At 32.3% G+C, this 21,807-nt stretch overlaps 1 protein-coding gene across 1 annotated transcript in view; it reads left to right on the forward strand.

The window, feature by feature from the left end:
- Positions 1 to 21,807, forward strand: part of zgc:153039 (uncharacterized protein LOC767698 homolog) — a 38,501-nt gene that overhangs the window by 2,846 nt on the left and 13,848 nt on the right. Inside the window, exons 2-6 of the mRNA XM_052110718.1 lie at positions 1,172 to 1,306; positions 7,209 to 7,346; positions 8,458 to 8,763; positions 9,290 to 9,397; positions 14,330 to 14,441. Coding sequence (XP_051966678.1) covers positions 1,172 to 1,306; positions 7,209 to 7,346; positions 8,458 to 8,763; positions 9,290 to 9,397; positions 14,330 to 14,441 — 799 coding nt within the window. The remainder of the gene's footprint in view (positions 1 to 1,171; positions 1,307 to 7,208; positions 7,347 to 8,457; positions 8,764 to 9,289; positions 9,398 to 14,329; positions 14,442 to 21,807) is intronic.

Raw genomic sequence — 21,807 nt, forward strand, 5'->3', positions numbered from 1 at the left:
ATATTTTTATTTATATTTACACATTTTAATTTCTTCAAATTAAACTCTGTGATTTTTAACAAAATAAAATATATATTTTTTTATTTTGTATAAAATAATTATTTTTATTATACAATTCTATTTGATGGAATTTTTTATGAAATTGAAATTTCATGAATTCTCAAAATATGCTAAAATATTAGTGTGAATTAATTAAAACTGTCAGTTATATGCTGTATATTTAATTATATATAAATTGTATTTTGTTAAAGATTAGTCAATTCTATTTGATGAAATTGAAATGTGTAAATCTCATAAAATTCAAAAATATTTTGCATGTGTCAAATTTCTGTAAATTTAATTAAAACTATTTTTTTTCTTTTTTTGTGATTTACACATTTCAATTTCATCAAATTAAACTGTGTGATTTGTATCAAAATAAAATACAAATAAAATAGTGTAAAATACATTTTTGTTATTTTTTTTAAATGATACAATTAAATTTGATGGAATTTGTTACAAAATGTTTATGTGTAAATCTCAAAATATGCTAAAATATTAGTGTAAATGAATTAAAACTGTCAGTTTTATTTGAGATATATATACTGTATATTGAATTATATATACGTTGTGTTTTATTAAAGATTAGTCGATTCAATTTGATGAAATTTTGTTATGAAACTGAAATGCGTAAATCTCATAAATAGGCAAAAATATTGAGTGTGTAAAATTTCTGTAAATGAATTAAAACTGTCAGTTTTATTGAATCGATTCAAATGTCAGATTCAATTATTTGTTTCGGTCATGCATTAAAATCTTTCAATATAAAAATATACGTAATTGTCAAAAGGCTAAACAGAGTTTGTGAGAATTGCTTTTGTTTATAAAAACAAACAATGGAAAAGACTGTTCTTCATTCCTCTCAGTTCAGTTAAACATGCATCATGTGATCTACAACAGCTGATCTGTGAATGAACTGCACGAGTGAGAGAGAGAATTTATCCATTCACTGTTGAATCTGCTGGCAGGACAGTTTTAAAGAATTCTGCCATCATTTACTCACCCTCATGTTGTTCCAAACCCGTATGACTTTCTTTCTTCTGTGGAACTCAACAGGACTGAGAACCACATTCAGCTGCTGTGTGAGCGTAGTGTTTCAATGAGTTGTGTGTGTGTTGTGATTGCGTTGCAGGTTTCGTTGTGGGTCAGTGTGGTCTCTATCAGACGATATTGATGCTCCTGGTGGCGTACTTCATCATCAGTATGACGGTGCTGTCTGTGTGTGCGATCTCTACAAACGGAGCGCTTGATGCTGGAGGAGCGTACTGTATCCTTAATTCAAACCCTCTGTACACACACAATATGCTCCGTGTGTAATGAGGGAGTTTTGCTTAAACATTTTGAATCATCTGGAGTATTTTTGCCTTCTTTGCAGTAAAAATATCTAAACATTCTTAAAACACACTGACAAACACAAATTTATGCCTTTATTTACAAAACAAACAAGCTTTTTTCAATTAAATATTTTGTTGAAAATAATGCTTGTATCTTTCTTTAAAAAAAAACCAGACACTTACTTTGATATTTGTGACATGCTTCATCATTTTGAGTCACACTGACCCAGAATCACATTTATAATTGTATGCATTATAGTAAAAATTAGGATCTGTAAATCTATTTTTTTAATCAAAAATTTACCTAAAATAGAAGCCAGTTTTGACTTTTGTTTTCTAATGCATTTAGACATTTTAGTTACACTTTACAATAATGTTCCATTCATTTACATTATATTACATTTACACATGAAGTAACAATGAACAATATCTTTACAGTTATAAGTTATAAACATTTGTTAATGCACTATTAACTAACAATGAACAATATCTTTGCATCATTTATTGCGTTTTTAAAATAAATGTTATAAACATTTGTTAATGCACTATTAACTAACAATGAACAATATCTTTACAGAATAACGTTTTTAAAATAAAAGTTGTAAACATTTGTTAATGCACTATTAACTAACAATGAACAATATCTTTACAGCATTACGTTTTTAAAATAAAAGTTATAAACATTTGTTAATGCACTATTAACTAACAATGAACAATATCTTTACAGCATTTATTACGTTTTTAAAATAAGTTATAAACATTTGTTAATGCACTATTAACTAACAATGAACAATATCTTTACAGCATTACGTTTTTAAAATAAAAGTTATAAACATTTGTTAATGCACTATTAACTAACAATGAACAATATCTTTACAGCATTACGTTTTTAAAATAAAAGTTATAAACATTTGTTAATGCACTATTAACTAACAATGAACAATATCTTTGCAGCATTTATTACGTTTTTAAAATAAAAGTTATAAACATTTGTTAATGCACTATTAACTAACAATGAACAATATCTTTGCAGCATTTATTACATTTTAAAATAAGTTATAAACATTTGTTAATACAGTATTAACTAACAATGAACAATATCTTTGCATCATTTATTACGTTTTTAAAATAAGTTATAAACATTTGTTAATACACTATTAACTAACAATGAGCAATATCTTTACAGCATTTATTACGTTTTTAAAATAAAAGTTATAAACATTTGTTAATGCACTATTAACTAACAATGAACAATATCTTTGCAGCATTTATTACATTTTAAAATAAGTTATAAACATTTGTTAATACACTATTAACTAACAATGAACAATATCTTTGCATCATTTATTACGTTTTTAAAATAAGTTATAAACATTTATTAATACACTTAACTAACAATGAACAATATCTTTACAGCATTTATTACGTTTTTAAAATAAAAGTTATAAACATTTGTTAATGCACTATTAACTAACAATGAACAATATCTTTACAGCATTACGTTTTTAAAATAAAAGTTATAAATATTTGTTAATACACTTAACTAACAATGAACAATATCTTTACATAATTTATTACGTTTTTAAAATAAGTTATAAACATTTGTTAACTCACTATTAACTAACAATGAACAATATCTTTACAGCATTTATTACATTTTTAAAATAAGTTATAAACATTTGTTAATACACTATTAACTAACAATGAACAATATCTTTACAGAATAACGTTTGTAAAATAAACGTTTTAAACATTTGTTAATGCACTATTAACTAACAATGAACAATATCTTTACAGCATTTATTACATTTTTAAAATAAGTTATAAACATTTGTTAATGCACTATTAACTAACAATGAACAATATCTTTACAGCATTTATTACATTTTTAAAATAAGTTATAAACATTTGTTAACTCACTATTAACTAACAATGAACAATATCTTTACAGCATTTATTACATTTTTAAAATAAGTTATAAACATTTGTTAATACACTATTAACTAACAATGAACAATATCTTTACAGAATAACGTTTGTAAAATAAAAGTTATAAACATTTGTTAATGCACTATTAACTAACAATGAACAATATCTTTACAGCATTTATTACATTTTTAAAATAAGTTATAAACATTTGTTAATGCACTATTAACTAACAATGAACAATATCTTTACAGCATTTATTACGTTTTTAAAATAAAAGTTATAAACATTTGTTAATGCACTATTAAATAACAATGAACAATATCTTTGTAGTATTTATTACATTTTAAAATAAGTTATAAACATTTGTTAATACACTATTAACTAACAATGAACAATATCTTTGCATCATTTATTACGTTTTTAAAATAAGTTATAAACATTTGTTAATACACTATTAACTAACAATGAACAATATCTTTACAGCATTTATTACGTTTTAAAATAAAAGTTATAAACATTTGTTAATGCACTATTAACTAACAATGAACAATATCTTTACAGCATTTATTACGTTTTTAAAATAAGTTATAAACATTTGTTAATGCACTATTAAATAACAATGAACAATATCTTTACAGCATTTATTACGTTTTTAAAATAAAAGTTATAAACATTTGTTAATGCACTATTAACTAACAATGAACAATATCTTTACAGCATTTATTACGTTTTTAAAATAAAAGTTATAAACATTTGTTAATGCACTATTAACTAACAATGAACAATATCTTTACAGCATTTATTACGTTTTTAAAATAAAAGTTATAAACATTTGTTAATACACTATTAACTAACAATGAACAATATCTTTACAGCATTTATTACGTTTTTAAAATAAAAGTTATAAACATTTGTTAATGCACTATTAACTAACAATGAACAATATCTTTACAGCATTTATTACGTTTTTAAAATAAAAGTGATAAACATTTGTTAATACACTATTAACTAACAATGAACAATATCTTTACAGCATTTATTACGTTTTTAAAATAAAAGTTATAAACATTTGTTAATGCACTATTAACTAACAGTGAACAATATCTTTACAGCATTTATTACGTTTTTAAAATAAAAGTTATAAACATTTGTTAATACACTATTAACTAACAATGAACAATATCTTTACAGCATTTATTACGTTTTTAAAATAAGTTATAAACATTTGTTAATAAACTATTAACTAACAATGAACAATATCTTTACAGCATTACGTTTTTAAAATAAAAGTTATAAACATTTGTTAATGCACTATTAACTAACAATTAACAATATCTTTGCATCATTTATTACGTTTTTAAAATAAGTTATAAACATTTGTTAATGCACTATTAACTAACAATGAACAATATATTTACAGCATTTATCGTTTATAAGCATTTGTTAATCTCTAACTAATGACAATATCTTTACAGCATTACATTTTAAAATAGTTATAAACATTTGTTAATACACTATTAACTAACAATGAACAATATCTTTACAGCATTTATTACGTTTTTAAAATAAAAGTTATAAACATTTGTTAATGCACCATTAACTAACAATGAACAATATCTTTACAGCATTTATTACGTTTTTAAAATAAAAGTTATAAACATTTGTTAATACACTAGTAACTAACAATGAACAATATCTTTGCAGCATTTATTACGTTTTTAAAATAAAAGTTATAAACATTTGTTAATGCACCATTAACTAACAATGAACAATATCTTTACAGCATTTATTACGTTTTTAAAATAAAAGTTATAAACATTTGTTAATGCACCATTAACTAACAATGAACAATATCTTTACAGCATTTATTACGTTTTTAAAATAAAAGTTATAAACATTTGTTAATACACTAGTAACTAACAATGAACAATATCTTTGCAGCATTTATTACGTTTTAAAATAAGTTCTAAACATTTGTTAATGCACTATTAACTAACAATGAACAATATCTTTACAGCATTTATTACGTTTTTAAAATAAAAGTTATAAACATTTGTTAATGCACCATTAACTAACAATGAACAATATCTTTACAGCATTTATTACGTTTTTAAAATAAAAGTTATAAACATTTGTTAATGCACCATTAACTAACAATGTACAATATCTTTACAGCATTTATTACGTTTTTAAAATAAAAGTTATAAACATTTGTTAATGCACCATTAACTAACAATGAACAATATCTTTACAGCATTTATTACGTTTTTAAAATAAAAGTTATAAACATTTGTTAATACACTAGTAACTAACAATGAACAATATCTTTACAGCATTTATTACGTTTTTAAAATAAAAGTGATAAACATTTGTTAATGCACCATTAACTAACAATGAACAATATCTTTACAGCATTTATTACGTTTTTAAAATAAAAGTTATAAACATTTGTTAATACACTAGTAACTAACAATGAACAATATCTTTGCAGCATTTATTACGTTTTAAAATAAGTTCTAAACATTTGTTAATACACTATTAACTAACAATGTACAATATTTTTACAGCATTTATTACATTTTTAAAATAAGTTATAAACATTTGTTAATACACTATTAACTAACAATGAACAATATCTTTACAGCATTACGTTTTTAAAATAAAAGTTATAAACATTTGTTAATGCACTATTAACTAACAATGTACAATATTTTTACAGCATTTATTACATTTTTAAAATAAGTTATAAACATTTGTTAATACACTATTAACTAACAATGAACAATATCTTTACAGCATTACGTTTTTAAAATAAAAGTTATAAACATTTGTTAATGCACTATTAACTAACAATGAACAATATCTTTACAGCATTACGTTTTTAAAATAAAAGTTATAAACATTTGTTAATGCACTATTAACTAACAATGAACAATATATTTACAGCATTTATTACGTTTTTAAAATAAAAGTTATAAACATTTGTTAATGCACTATTAACTAACAATGAACAATATCTTTACAGCATTTATTACATTTTTAAAATACGTTATAAACATTTGTTAATACACTATTAACTAACAATGAACAATATCTTTACAGAATAACGTTTGTAAACGTTATAAACATTTGTTAATGCACTATTAACTAACAATGAACAATATCTTTGCAGCATATATTACGTTTTAAAATAAGTTATAAACATTTGTTAATACACTATTAACTAACAATGAACAATATCTTTGCATCATTTATTACGTTTTTAAAATAAGTTATAAACATTTGTTAATGCACTATTAACTAACAATGAACAATATCTTTACAGCATTTATTACGTTTTTAAAATAAAAGTTATAAACATTTTTAATACACTATTAACTAACAATGAACAATATCTTTGCATCATTTATTACGTTTTTAAAATAAGTTATAAACATTTGTTAATGCACTATTATCTAACAATGTACAATATCTTTACAGCATTTATTACGTTTTTAAAATAAAAGTTATAAACATTTTTAATACACTATTAACTAACAATGAACAATATCTTTGCAGCATTACGTTTTTAAAATAAGTTATAAACATTTGTTAATGCACTATTAACTAACAATGAACAATTTCTTTACAGCATTTATTACGTTTTTAAAATAAAATCATCAAATAATGAATTAAACATTATTTTAAAGTGTTAACAACATTTAAGTGTGCAAATAGTTTTTGGTGCTCTCAAATACATGATGCACTCACAATATAAATTTGCATACCACACACACACACACACACACACACACACACACACACACACTTGTCTGTTCATACATTTCATAAACGACTGTTGCCTCCCATAAACACTTCCTTTTTTCATTTCCTTAGCTGGTTGTTTCTGTTGTTGTGTGTGTACAGATATGATAAGTCGTGCTCTGGGTCCAGAGATTGGAGGCAGTATCGGCATCATGTTCTTCTTTGCTAATGTGTGCGGTAGCGCCCTCTATGTGCTGGGAGTCGTAGAGGCGGCTCTCGCAACCTTTGGAATTCCTGAAGGTACCGTTTGTGTGTGCGTGACTGTATGTAACGACTATAAATCACTAACCCTAAGAATGGAAAGGCAAACATTGGCACACCTAGAGATAAGAGTGAGAGAGGGAAAATTACATATGCCTGGGCAATATCATGACATTGCAAAATGTCCTGATGTACTGGCTCACTTCATACTTATCCTATTCAACTCTGGTGTATTTTCGTGATTGCCACCTGCAATTTTTTACTCAGCTCAATTTACATGCATACAGTTGGCTAGCGGGAAAGAAATGGGACCCACTTTATATTAGGTTGCCTTAAGTACTATGCACTTAACCATTGGATACAATATACTTATTATGTACATATATGTTGTTGCTTTAAAGTACCTGCATATAATTACATTTGTAGTTACACTGTTAACTTTACCCCAACCCTTACCCCAAAGCCTAACTCTAACCCCTAATCCTAAACCTACCCGTACCTCAACCTCAGTAACAGCAAATGTGGTCATTCCGAGTTGTCTAGAAGCTCAAACTTGGTGTTGTTGGATATTGTCTAACATTTCATCATAAATATTTGAATATATATATTTTGCAGATGATTTCTTAATCATGCTTTCTACTGGAATGCATATTTTGTTCTGAACTTTTTAGACATAACATTGTATAATTTACCCAAACAAGCTCACAGACAATTAAACAATGGCTAATTTTAAAGAAAACAACCTAAAGTAAGAGCTGATATAGAGTTTGTGGGTATTCACTTTGTGATTTTTTGGAGAAACGTTCAAACTGTGGCATTACGACAAGAAAATAAACTACACAGTCATATTTCTGAGAATAAGAGCTTTCATTTGATATACGACATGCCTATTTAAGTGCTATATGATATAGTTTAATGTTTATATTTCTACATCACTACCAGTAGGTGGCGCTCATTTGCAAAATGGGGGGTTACAGTGAGGCACTTACAATGGAAGTCAATGGGGCCAATTTCAAAAGTATACAGAAGGACAACAATAATAAAAATCTTCTGGAAATGTTCATGTTTCTCTGCTGTCATAGTTGAATGTAATGGTGCTTTAATTGTGCCAACTCCTGGTATAAATTGCACCTATAAATGTCTCTTTCAGGAGGGTCATCAGTGTCTGTCTCGGGGTACGCGGTGTTGCCGATGGGATACTGGTGGTCTTTGCTTTATGGCACGGTGCTTTTGCTGCTCTGTTTGGTGGTGTGTTTGGTCGGCGCTCATATCTACGCTAAAGCCACCTTCATCATTTTCCTTGTCGTCATGGTGGTTTTGGGCACCATCTTTGTCAGTTTCTTTGCCGTGAGGCCTCAAACCATCTCTCTGCCCGGCTCCTCGAACTCCTCCATTGGCCCAACGAGTGCCAACTTCACTGGCTTTAAACTCGACACACTGACGGGAAACCTACAAGGTGAGAGTGTTAAAATGAACCGTTTCAGTTTTGATTCAGAGAAATGGGAATTTAAACACTTCTGTACAGACATAAAAGCCCATTTCCTGGTTGAAGGAATTGAAGAGTTCAGTTGACATCAAGTAACCAGCTTTATGATAACCCAAGCTGATTATCACTTGTATAAAATACACATTAACCATGTGAGGGGAGGAACTTACTAAACATAGTACCAATGCTTTCCATTAAACACATTTTTACTATGTTTAACTCCCTGCAGGTTGTGTCCAGACTTGCTTATCACTCATAGATAGACTGATTATAGATCAGCAGTTTCACACTCACAAGTGTAAATTGATTAGAAAGATGTCACGACAGCAGCTAGGCTGTTTCTAAAGCAGTATTGCCTATACAGATTTTTCCTGTAGTAGTCTCATGAGTCTCTGAAAAGTGTGAAAACATCATTCTGAATGATTAATTGATCTTGAGTTGTTCAGCTGTATATATTAGTGTGTGTGTGTGTGTGTGTGTGTGTGTGTGTGTGTAGCTAACTACACAGTGGACTACACTACAGGAGTGATGATGTCATTTGCCACCGTCTTTGCAGTGATGTTTAACGGATGTACAGGAATCATGGCTGGATCCAACATGTCTGGTGTGTGCTGAGTTTACCACTAGTTTTTACTAGATTTAACTAGTTTACTAATGTTTACTAGGATTTACCAGTGTTTACTACAATTTACTGGAGTTAATAAGTGTTAACTGCACTTTAACTGCAGTTTGCCAGTGTTTACTACGGTTTACTAGAGATAATAAATGTTAACTGCACTTTTAACTGCAGTTTACCAGTGTTTACTTCAGTTTACTAGAGTTAAAAAGTGTTAACTGGACTTTTAACTGCAGTTTACCAGTGTTTATTACAGTTTACTAGAGTTAATAAGTGTTAACTGGACTTTTAACTGCAGTTTACCAGTGTTTACTACAGTTTACTGGAGTTAATAAGTGTTAGCTGCACTTTTAACTGCAGTTTACCAGTGTTTACTTCAGTTTACTGGAGTTAATAAGTGTTAACTGGACTTTTAACTGCAGTTTACCAGTGTTTACTTCAGTTTACTGGAGTTAATAAGTGTTAACTGCACTTTTAACTGCAGTTTACCAGTGTTTACTACAGTTTACAGGAGTTAATAAGTGTTAACTGCACTTTTAACTGCAGTTTACCAGTGTTTACTACAGTTTACTGGAGTTAATAAGTGTTAACTGCACTTCTAACTGCAGTTTACCAGTGTTTACTACAGTTTACTGGAGTTAATAAGTGTTAACTGGACTTTTAACTGCAGTTTACCAGTGTTTACTACAGTTTACTGGAGTTAATAAGTGTTAACTGGACTTTTAACTGCAGTTTGCCAGTGTTTACTACAGTTTACTGGAGTTAATAAGTGTTAACTGCACTTCTAACTGCAGTTTACCAGTGTTTACTACAGTTTACTAGAGTTAATAAATGTTAACTGGACTTTTAACTGCAGTTTACCAGTTTACTAGAGTTAAAAAGTGTTAACTGGACTTTTAACTGCAGTTTACCAGTGTTTATTACAGTTTACTAGAGTTAATAAGTGTTAACTGGACTTTTAACTGCAGTTTACCAGTGTTTACTACAGTTTACTGGAGTTAATAAGTGTTAACTGCACTTTTAACTGCAGTTTACCAGTGTTTACTTCAGTTTACTGGAGTTAATAAGTGTTAACTGCACTTTTAACTGCAGTTTACCAGTGTTTACTTCAGTTTACTGGAGTTAATAAGTGTTAACTGGACTTTTAACTGCAGTTTACCAGTGTTTACTACAGTTTACTGGAGTTAATAAGTGTTAACTGCACTTTTAACTGCAGTTTACCAGTGTTTACTTCAGTTTACTGGAGTTAATAAGTGTTAACTGCACTTTTAACTGCAGTTTACCAGTGTTTACTACAGTTTACTGGAGTTAATAAGTGTTAACTGCACTTTTAACTGCAGTTTACCAGTGTTTACTTCAGTTTACTGGAGTTAATAAGTGTTAACTGCACTTTTAACTGCAGTTTACCAGTGTTTACTTCAGTTTACTGGAGTTAATAAGTGTTAACTGGACTTTTAACTGCAGTTTACCAGTGTTTACTACAGTTTACTGGAGTTAATAAGTGTTAACTGGACTTTTAACTGCAGTTTACCAGTTTACTAGAGTTAAAAAGTGTTAACTGGACTTTTAACTGCAGTTTACCAGTGTTTATTACAGTTTACTAGAGTTAATAAGTGTTAACTGGACTTTTAACTGCAGTTTACCAGTGTTTACTTCAGTTTACTGGAGTTAATAAGTGTTAACTGCACTTTTAACTGCAGTTTACCAGTGTTTACTTCAGTTTACTGGAGTTAATAAGTGTTAACTGCACTTCTAACTGCAGTTTACCAGTGTTTACTTCAGTTTACTAGAGTTAAAAAGTGTTAACTGGACTTTTAACTGCAGTTTACCAGTGTTTACTTCAGTTTACTGGAGTTAATAAGTGTTAACTGGACTTTTAACTGCAGTTTACCAGTGTTTACTACAGTTTACTGGAGTTAATAAATGTTAACTGCACTTTTAACTGCAGTTTACCAGTGTTTACTTCAGTTTACTAGAGTTAATAAGTGTTAACTGCACTTTTAACTGCAGTTTACCAGTGTTTATTACAGTTTACTAGAGTTAATAAGTGTTAACTGGACTTTTAACTGCAGTTTACCAGTGTTTACTACAGTTTACTGGAGTTAATAAGTGTTAACTGCACTTCTAACTGCAGTTTACCAGTGTTTACTTCAGTTTACTGGAGTTAATAAGTGTTAACTGCACTTTTAACTGCAGTTTACCAGTGTTTACTACAGTTTACTGGAGTTAATAAGTGTTAACTGCACTTTTAACTGCAGTTTACCAGTTTACTAGAGTTAAAAAGTGTTAACTGGACTTTTAACTGCAGTTTACCAGTGTTTATTACAGTTTACTAGAGTTAATAAGTGTTAACTGGACTTTTAACTGCAGTTTACCAGTGTTTACTACAGTTTACTGGAGTTAATAAGTGTTAACTGCACTTTTAACTGCAGTTTACCAGTGTTTACTTCAGTTTACTGGAGTTAATAAGTGTTAACTGGACTTTTAACTGCAGTTTACCAGTGTTTACTTCAGTTTACTGGAGTTAATAAGTGTTAACTGCACTTTTAACTGCAGTTTACCAGTGTTTACTACAGTTTACAGGAGTTAATAAGTGTTAACTGCACTTTTAACTGCAGTTTACCAGTGTTTACTACAGTTTACTGGAGTTAATAAGTGTTAACTGCACTTCTAACTGCAGTTTACCAGTGTTTACTACAGTTTACTGGAGTTAATAAGTGTTAACTGGACTTTTAACTGCAGTTTACCAGTGTTTACTACAGTTTACTGGAGTTAATAAGTTTTAACTGCACTTCTAACTGCAGTTTACCAGTGTTTACTACAGTTTACTGGAGTTAATAAGTGTTAACTGGACTTTTAACTGCAGTTTGCCAGTGTTTACTACAGTTTACTGGAGTTAATAAGTGTTAACTGCACTTCTAACTGCAGTTTACCAGTGTTTACTACAGTTTACTAGAGTTAATAAATGTTAACTGCACTTTTAACTGCAGTTTACCAGTTTACTAGAGTTAAAAAGTGTTAACTGGACTTTTAACTGCAGTTTACCAGTGTTTATTACAGTTTACTAGAGTTAATAAGTGTTAACTGGACTTTTAACTGCAGTTTACCAGTGTTTACTTCAGTTTACTGGAGTTAATAAGTGTTAACTGCACTTTTAACTGCAGTTTACCAGTGTTTACTTACAGTTTACTGGAGTTAATAAGTGTTAACTGCACTTTTAACTGCAGTTTACCAGTGTTTACTTCAGTTTACTGGAGTTAATAAGTGTTAACTGCACTTTTAACTGCAGTTTACCAGTGTTTACTTCAGTTTACTGGAGTTAATAAGTGTTAACTGGACTTTTAACTGCAGTTTACCAGTGTTTACTACAGTTTACTGGAGTTAATAAGTGTTAACTGGACTTTTAACTGCAGTTTACCAGTTTACTAGAGTTAAAAAGTGTTAACTGGACTTTTAACTGCAGTTTACCAGTGTTTATTACAGTTTACTGGAGTTAATAAGTGTTAACTGGACTTTTAACTGCAGTTTACCAGTGTTTATTACAGTTTACTGGAGTTAATAAGTGTTAACTGGACTTTTAACTGCAGTTTACCAGTGTTTACTTCAGTTTACTGGAGTTAATAAGTGTTAACTGCACTTTTAACTGCAGTTTACCAGTGTTTACTTCAGTTTACTGGAGTTAATAAGTGTTAACTGCACTTCTAACTGCAGTTTACCAGTGTTTACTACAGTTTACTGGAGTTAATAAGTGTTAACTGCACTTTTAACTGCAGTTTACCAGTGTTTACTTCAGTTTACTGGAGTTAATAAGTGTTAACTGCACTTTTAACTGCAGTTTACCAGTGTTTACTTCAGTTTACTGGAGTTAATAAGTGTTAACTGCACTTTTAACTGCAGTTTACCAGTGTTTACTTCAGTTTACTGGAGTTAATAAGTGTTAACTGCACTTTTAACTGCAGTTTACCAGTGTTTACTTCAGTTTACTGGAGTTAATAAGTGTTAACTGCACTTTTAACTGCAGTTTACCAGTGTTTACTACAGTTTACTGGAGTTAATAAGTGTTAACTGGACTTTTAACTGCAGTTTACCAGTGTTTACTTCAGTTTACTGGAGTTAATAAGTGTTAACTGGTCTTTTAACTGCAGTTTACCAGTGTTTACTACAGTTTACTGGAGTTAATAAGTGTTAACTGGACTTTTAACTGCAGTTTACCAGTGTTTACTTCAGTTTACTGGAGTTAATAAGTGTTAACTGGACTTTTAACTGCAGTTTACCAGTGTTTACTACAGTTTACTGGAGTTAATAAGTGTTAACTGCACTTTTAACTGCAGTTTACCAGTGTTTACTTCAGTTTACTGGAGTTAATAAGTGTTAACTGCACTTTTAACTGCAGTTTACCAGTGTTTACTTCAGTTTACTGGAGTTAATAAGTGTTAACTGGACTTTTAACTGCAGTTTACCAGTGTTTACTTCAGTTTACTGGAGTTAATAAGTGTTAACTGGACTTTTAACTGCAGTTTACCAGTGTTTACTTCAGTTTACTGGAGTTAATAAGTGTTAACTGCACTTTTAACTGCAGTTTACCAGTGTTTACTTCAGTTTACTGGAGTTAATAAGTGTTAACTGCACTTTTAACTGCAGTTTACCAGTTTACTAGAGTTAATAAGTGTTAACTGGACTTTTAACTGCAGTTTACCAGTGTTTACTACAGTTTACTGGAGTTAATAAGTGTTAACTGCACTTTTAACTGCAGTTTACCAGTGTTTACTACAGTTTACTGGAGTTAATAAGTGTTAAATGCACTATTTGTGAAAACTGAAGGTTTTTATTATTTACATACGTTTATTCTGTGATATATCTGACATCGTTAGCGATGCATCACTCTGATTGTGTTAGTGTGTGTGTGTGTGTTTGTATCAGGTGATCTGAAGAGCCCCAGTTACTCGATTCCTCGTGGCACCATCACGGCCGTCATCTTTACCTTCATCATCTACAACCTGCTTAGTGTTCTCATCTGTTGCACCTGTGACCGGTAACACACACAGTCACACACACCGACACACACACAGACAGACACACAAACAGACACACACACAAAGAAAATAATGAAGCAGAGACTGAATGTAAAGTGTGTGTGATAATGAAAGAGAATCTTTTGAAATGTTTTTATCACAGAACTGAAGTGGTTTACAAAGACTTCAGTGGATCTGAGAGCTAGATTGAGTAATACTGTGTGTGTGTGTGTGTGTGTGTGTGTGTGTGTGCATGTATTTCACCATAATTGTATCCAAAAGTGATACAAAAACTCCCTTTGTGGACATTTTGGGATGTCCTCATTCTGGGAAAATGACTCCTACATAAATGAAATAATGATTTTTTTTCTAAATTGTAATGATACAGAAAGTTTCCTGTTAAGGTTAGGTTTAGGTTGTGGCTTAGGGTTAGTTTAAGAGTCGGCTAATTAAAGTTAGCTTCATGTTAAAACAATAGTAGTCTATGGTATGTCCCCATATAAATAGCTGAGCAAATGTGTGTGCGTGTGTGTGCGCGCTCATAATTCTACTACCCTCATGTGAAGGATCATGTGCACCTCACATGACCTGCATGAGGAAAGTCAATGTGTGTGTGTGTGTGTGTGTGTGTGTCACACTGGAGGTTTGTGGACTGAACGGTTCCTCTGTTAAACAGCACATGAGATTCAGATTGTACATTATCTAGAGTCCGTCTCACTTCTCTTTGTATGCAGTGCTTTTTCTGTCCTTGTGGTAAATAGTGTCACATTCATTTCGCCATAAACGATAAACACGGACCTTCTTCTGATTCGATATCAAACAATGTGACCCATGCAGATTTATTGTTTTTTCAAAATTTCAGTAAACATATTTAAACTCTATTTTTATGTAGATATTTTTTCTTGTTTTTAGAGAAATCTACTCTCAAAATGTTTTAACGTTTATTCTGCTAACAAGAAAAAATTATTTTCCTGTGACGGGGAAAACAAGTTTATTTTACTTAATCCATTAGACAAATGTTTTTAAACATGAACCGCACTTAATTTAGTTCGATTTCTCTGAAAACAAGACTTGGGGTTTGGGTCATCCCGCTCCTCAACTCATTTAAAAAATGTCTTTGTAGCAGAAAATAAGACAAAAAATACACAGTAAGAAAAGATCTTTTTTCTGAGCTACACTTTGTCATTTAACATTTTTGTTTGTCAGTTATGCAAGCAAAATAAAGCTCTTAAATATTCGCAACTAAACTGAACAGATAGTTGTTGATGCAGTACTGAGAGAGAGAGAGAGAGAGAGAGAGAGAGAGAGAGAGAGACACACACAGAGAGAGAGAGAGAGAGAGAGAGAGAGAGAGACACACACACACACAGAGAGAGAGAGAGAGAGAGAGAGCGAGAGAGCACTGTTTGAAACCAGCATAAACAATGCATTTGTCAACAGCGGTTTACTGCAGGAATTGCTAATGATAACATGTCTGTATATTTACAAATGTTAGTTTTGTCAAACAGGTTAAACAATTGGCTTCCATATTTTTTGTTTACAGTCGGGACACACCAAACCATGGCTGTGATTTATCACTGTGTCAACCATTACTCGTTCAGCAGAGAAAATGATCATTCAGGGGATTCACACTCGCAAATAAATGCAGTTTCACTCCAAATCTTTAGTGTATATACATGCCTTTGAGGCTTTTATCAGACTTTATTCACTGTAAAGCTGGAAATAGTCTTAAATATGCCGAATGTTTGTGATTTTTAAGTTACCAGGTGTTATGAGAATCTTGAAGCAACTTAAACTATCTTGTCTGTAGTTTTGGAACAATTCAATATGAAAAGCAGAATTGTTCCTGAGTTACAGGAAGAGAAACGGCTTGTGACGGTTTCAGGGTCCGTGTTTATTAGGGAATTCAATTATGTCACTTTGAATGTGAGAGATTAAAAATCCATATTTCATGTTATTATTAAAGCCATCAATCTGTGTCTCGTCACTGTCATCTCAAAATACCAAACTCTGATCGCTGTGGAGATCCGCTGCCCGTTGCCATGACAACTGAGGGGGGGTGGTTGTACATTAAAGATTAATTGACTTAATAAAGAGAGAATAAATGGTGTTTTCTGTCAGCAGAGATTGATGCAGTACACTAGTTGACCTGCAGGTGGCAGTGTAATATTGCAACTCTTGCACACACACATGAACATTTAAGGGCTTATTCTTTTATGGAATAAAGAGGTGCATTATAGAGAGAAAAATTATAAGAAATATTTTGGGCTCATATCATGAGAAATACAATTTTACTTGATCTTGTGAAGTTAAACAGCTCACTGTACAATGAAAACACACTGAAACTTGCAGAACTTAAAACTTCCTCCGTTTGTTGAAGCCACAGTATCGACTCATTCTGAACTTCCACAACATTTTGGCATCAACACATGACCTTCCACGTTTACACATCAGTGATGCATGTTGGGTGAACTATTGATTGGTTATAAGTATAGAAGCTATGTAGGTTTTTTGCTAAATGTTCAGATATATACAAATATATGAGAGAGTGTAGGGAGAGCGACTCGATTGCATCATGGCAGGAGGCGGAGCTGCAGAGCTCTTCTCTGATTGGTGTATCTCTCTTCAGGATTATGGGTAGTGTAGTTCTTCACGTGGAATTGTGTTATTAAATGTTGAAATAACACAAACTGATGGCTCCAACAGGGAGCATTGATTGTTCATTTCAAACTGGCTCCATTTGCTTCAACTAATACATTAATCAGCACAGCTCATGAAAATTAGTCAGCTTGATCTCATGAACATTACGTGATGGTAGCAACTTTTTTGCAAAACGAAATGACGTGCTTAATTACACGTTTGGCTGCATTTTCCCAGTGATATGTCCAGCAGGGGGCATCAAATGCGAGTGAAATGGTGACGTAATCAGATGCGGTTTTTAAGGTAGATGATAGATGGAGGTTTTAATGAGTAAAACACACCTCCCTAACCTAAATCAACCTAAACCTAACCAACAGTGTCCTAATAAGTAAATGAGAGGTGAACAAAAGAGACATCCTTACCCTAAAAAAAACCTGTTTGAAGTGCGAGACTGCTTTGGTGGATTTTCATGCCTGTAAAGAGTGAGTAAAGCATGAGCCAATAGCATTGGAGTGTGGCTTTGATGGAGCACATCATTGGTTCGACCCACTGAACAAATACACCACTGAACTTGTCGAGTCGGTCATTTGAGTCCGAACGAGATGAGACATGTCGTTCATGAATGAACTGGCAAACTTTGAGCAAGTCGTTCATTTAATTCATGTCCGTCACCTAGTTTGTAAACAAGTATCTGCTTAACTATTGAACGAGAAGATTCATGTCATTTGTTCAGTTCGGCATGCGAGTCAATCATGTTCAACAAGGAGAGACAGACAAGTTTAGATCTATGCACATAACCCCAATTTATGAATGTGCAAAAATGACACAAGATGTACAGTAAAAATTACATTAAACACAAATGGAAATGTTGTGCTTTTGTGCACAGTAAAAGATATTATTATTATTATTATTAACAACTTTTTCTCTGTCTTGGTAAAAGTTAAGCCAAGCATTAGACAAAATATAAGAAGATAAGTCTTGACATTAGTGGTGAAAATGGTAATGGTGTTTAAACTGACATTTTTAAGTGTCTTTTGTAGATATTTGTAGACATGCAAATTACATTTCTCTTACTTTAAAGACTGACTAAATCACAAGCCAAAAGCTTTCAAGAACGGGCTGTGAAGGAACATATCATTGCGTGAATACACCCCTTCAATGAACCTGTCCGTCAATTTGTTTGTGAACGAATCCAATGTACTGGTGCACTTGCTCACATACGACATGAATTAATTGGTCACCATGAACGAGGATCACGGTCATTTGGCGCCATCTTCAGGCGCAAATGTGTAACTTGAAGAAATGGTCAATGAACTAATCTGAACTAATCTTTTTAGCTAACGGAATCAAAAGTAACGAGTCACTTAAATGAATCAAACTCATCACCACTATCTTGTTGAATGTACTTAAATTTATTTTGGCATATCCATCGTCATAAATCGTTTTTTTGAGTGAGGATCTGCAGAGCGGCATGGGCAACACACAGCCAGAAACAGAACAAGCTTTGACACACTTTACCACATTTTAGCATTAGTTCTGCTGTTAGGAATAATGGGGTATTTCCTACTTCCTTCTTATTACCTCACTGTGACAGGAGGCGTTTAAGGACACTGAACCGTCATCATTCATGATGCATTAATCTGTCTGATCTGATGCCAGTAATTTGTGGAAGTTTAGAGCGACTCATTTTTGCCGTTCAGCTTGAATTAATGCTCTGTTTTTGGACGGGAGATGAACTCTTATAGTCTGTAGAGTACAGATACATACTGTATAATATTTCTCACTATATGATCCCTTTAAAACATTAAACCCTGTCTCTATTTTAAAAAGGGGTTTTCTCTTGTCTGTAGAAAAGAAGGAACAGATAGAGGGATGAGAAACGGAGTGGTGATACAGTGGTGTGTTAGATGGACTGATAGAGACCGTGAGGTGAGAGAGATGGATTGAAAGATGTGAGCAGGGCTTGTTAGTTATTGATCTCATTTAATGATCCTGCTCAACTCGTCTCAGAGGAGCACTTAACTCAAGAGCCATTTCTCACCCCTTTCTACCCCGTTCACCCTCGTTTTATCTCTCGAGGTCGGCGAGTGGTTGTATTGTTGATTGTAGTTGGTGTTGCTACTGCTGGATGCATTTATGTGATTGGTGGATGCACAACTGGTCATTCCTTTTTAAAATGTTATCACAAAAGCGATGTGTTGCAGGCGGAAATATCATGAGGTCTTTCTCAGCTAGAAATGTACATTCTGAAGGGGAAGTGTTTATTCATAAATTGTAGCAGCGCTCAATGCTTTATATCCGTTCATGTGAGGGGCTGCAGATTAATTTGAGACATAATCGACAAATTAATCAGTAAAATAGTTGCAAGTTGCAGCCATAGACTTTCAGTCGCTTTGTCGCTGTAAATTGCTGTCAGTGTAAAAACATATTTTTTGTGTCCGTATGTAATATTTTTGTATTCCTTTGAGGACATGCGCTTGGCAGGCATCTTTGATCGTTGCACTGCTTTTTCATCACATCGTGCATGAGTACTGCATTTTTGAGATGCCGTGTCAAGTCAAAAATAACTTTTAAAACTCATCTCAAGACATCTGTATTCTGTTCCTTTAACACAAGAACGTGTTCTGTCTGAACAGTCCTTTACTGCCGCGAAATGTCTGATTACTCGAATAATCGAAGAAATGGTCGACAGATTAATCGATTATCTAAATAGTTGTTCGTTGGAACCAAGTGTGCTGCACAATCCCTCAAAAGTGAAGCCAAAACGTCTCGATCGCCCCCCGGTGGCTGGTCCTAGTATAGGTCATAAGCCCCGCCTCCCCATGTTATTCAACGGGACGTGAGACCAACTAAACAATTAAATTACACTTCACATATCTTTTTTCCAAAGATAGTTTCTGTCATTTACTGTCGTTTCTATCACGTTGATGTCATTTCAAGTGTTTGTTTTCAAAATAAGTTTGTTTTTAGTTATTTGATGCTATAAAAACGCTGCTGTGACATCATGATTGACAGCTGTGATTGACAGGTTCTCTGAGCGAAGTAGTCACTGAAGCACCAACTTTGTTTCGGGATCTTCGGAGGACTGAGGAGATTGGAGCTTTAAATTTAATATCTAAATTTCTATAATTAATTATTTCACACCGTCATAAGTCAAAAGTGCAGGTGTGTCCTTGCGATTGATTCAGCGAGAGTGAGGGCGGGGCCTTGATTTCGCGGCTTTACTTCCTGCTCACTACTGCGCAGGTCTGGTCCCAAAATCGCAACTGCGCAGACTCAAGTCCCAAGATGTCAGCGCCATATCGGGACACTGGCGGCTTCAGTTCTCACCAATGGAAAAGAGTGAAGGGGTGTCGGCCATCTTTTTTTACAGTCTATGGTTGGAACACAAGACTTCTGGTTACTTTGTCAATACAAATCAATATCAGTGTTGACTTCCCTTAATTCAGCAGCTGTGAAATATCCGATTAATCGAAGAAATACTCGACCGATTAATCGATTATCAAAGCAGACATAAGTTTTAGCCCTAGGCTTGCTGTAGCTTTGTTGCTGCAAATCACTATTAATTTGAACATCCCTTTATTCAGACACTCCCACTCTAAAATAACAGATTAAACAAGGAAGTATTCAATCGATTTATCAATTATCAAAACGTTACTGCACCACTAGACTTCCAGTAGCTGTAAATCGCCATCAGTGTAAACGCCCCTTAAATCAGACGCTGCCAATGCTTTGAAACAAGTTAGATGTACTATATACCATATGTTAAACTTGTTTATTAGTTGGGTCTCTATTTCTTTCCTCCGTTCAGCCAACAGAAATGATTTCATTCTCACAGCACACACACCGTTTAACCAGGAGCCCGATCCAAATGGCTTCGATCAATACTTGGAACAGGGCAAGGTGAAAGTGACGTATCTGTCTCTGTCGCATTGCTCTTCTAATAGTGCTGTTTGTTTGCAGCTGTCAGTATTTAGATTCATTCGGCTCCTGCCACCTAAATTAATACCCAATAAAAAATACTGACTGCTGCAGCTGCTAAACTCACACACACAAGGATGGACGCTAACATGGACGATTGACGTTTTGGATTTTGTGCTTCTGTAGTTTGTATGTGAGCGAGAGAGAGAGACAGACAGGCGCTCTTTAAGTGAAATAATTGTGTTCAGATCTCTGATTGGTCTGTATAATACTTAATAGAGCCACGATGATGCTATTAAAATCACTCAAGCTGAAAGGAAGCGTGAGAGGAGTTTCAACTAAAGAGATTGGAGAGACCTAGAGACAGAAAATAAGACCATCTTTATCTGACTCGTATTTAAAAGCAATCTTTCTATGTGATTTCTTTTATTATTACAATTAAGTATTAGATTTACTTCTGTTAGCTTTTCGTAAGAGGCACATTAGTCCAGAATGTGCTATATTTTAGAGGAATATTTAAGAATAAATGTGTAAGTATATCTAGGGGATGAGGGACAACATTTTTTATTCAGTGATTCGCTTGGAACAATAAAAGTGTGAATGGGGCGGCACCATGAAAAATCATTTTTAACAGCTTAAATCAGCCTGTGGTGTTTAGCTGGTCTTTCACCAATGGCTAAACCAGCTTAGACCAGCAAAAAACTAATTTTTAGCACATTGTACCCTGTTTATCCCATTACATGTGTTCGCAGGAGACTAATGGAATAAAATCACTTGAAATCCGAAAAGTAGTTCAACTCTAGAAGGACAACTTTGACCCTATAC

Source organism: Xyrauchen texanus, chromosome 38, assembly GCF_025860055.1.
Source record: "Xyrauchen texanus isolate HMW12.3.18 chromosome 38, RBS_HiC_50CHRs, whole genome shotgun sequence".
Classification (NCBI taxonomy): domain Eukaryota; kingdom Metazoa; phylum Chordata; class Actinopteri; order Cypriniformes; family Catostomidae; genus Xyrauchen; species Xyrauchen texanus.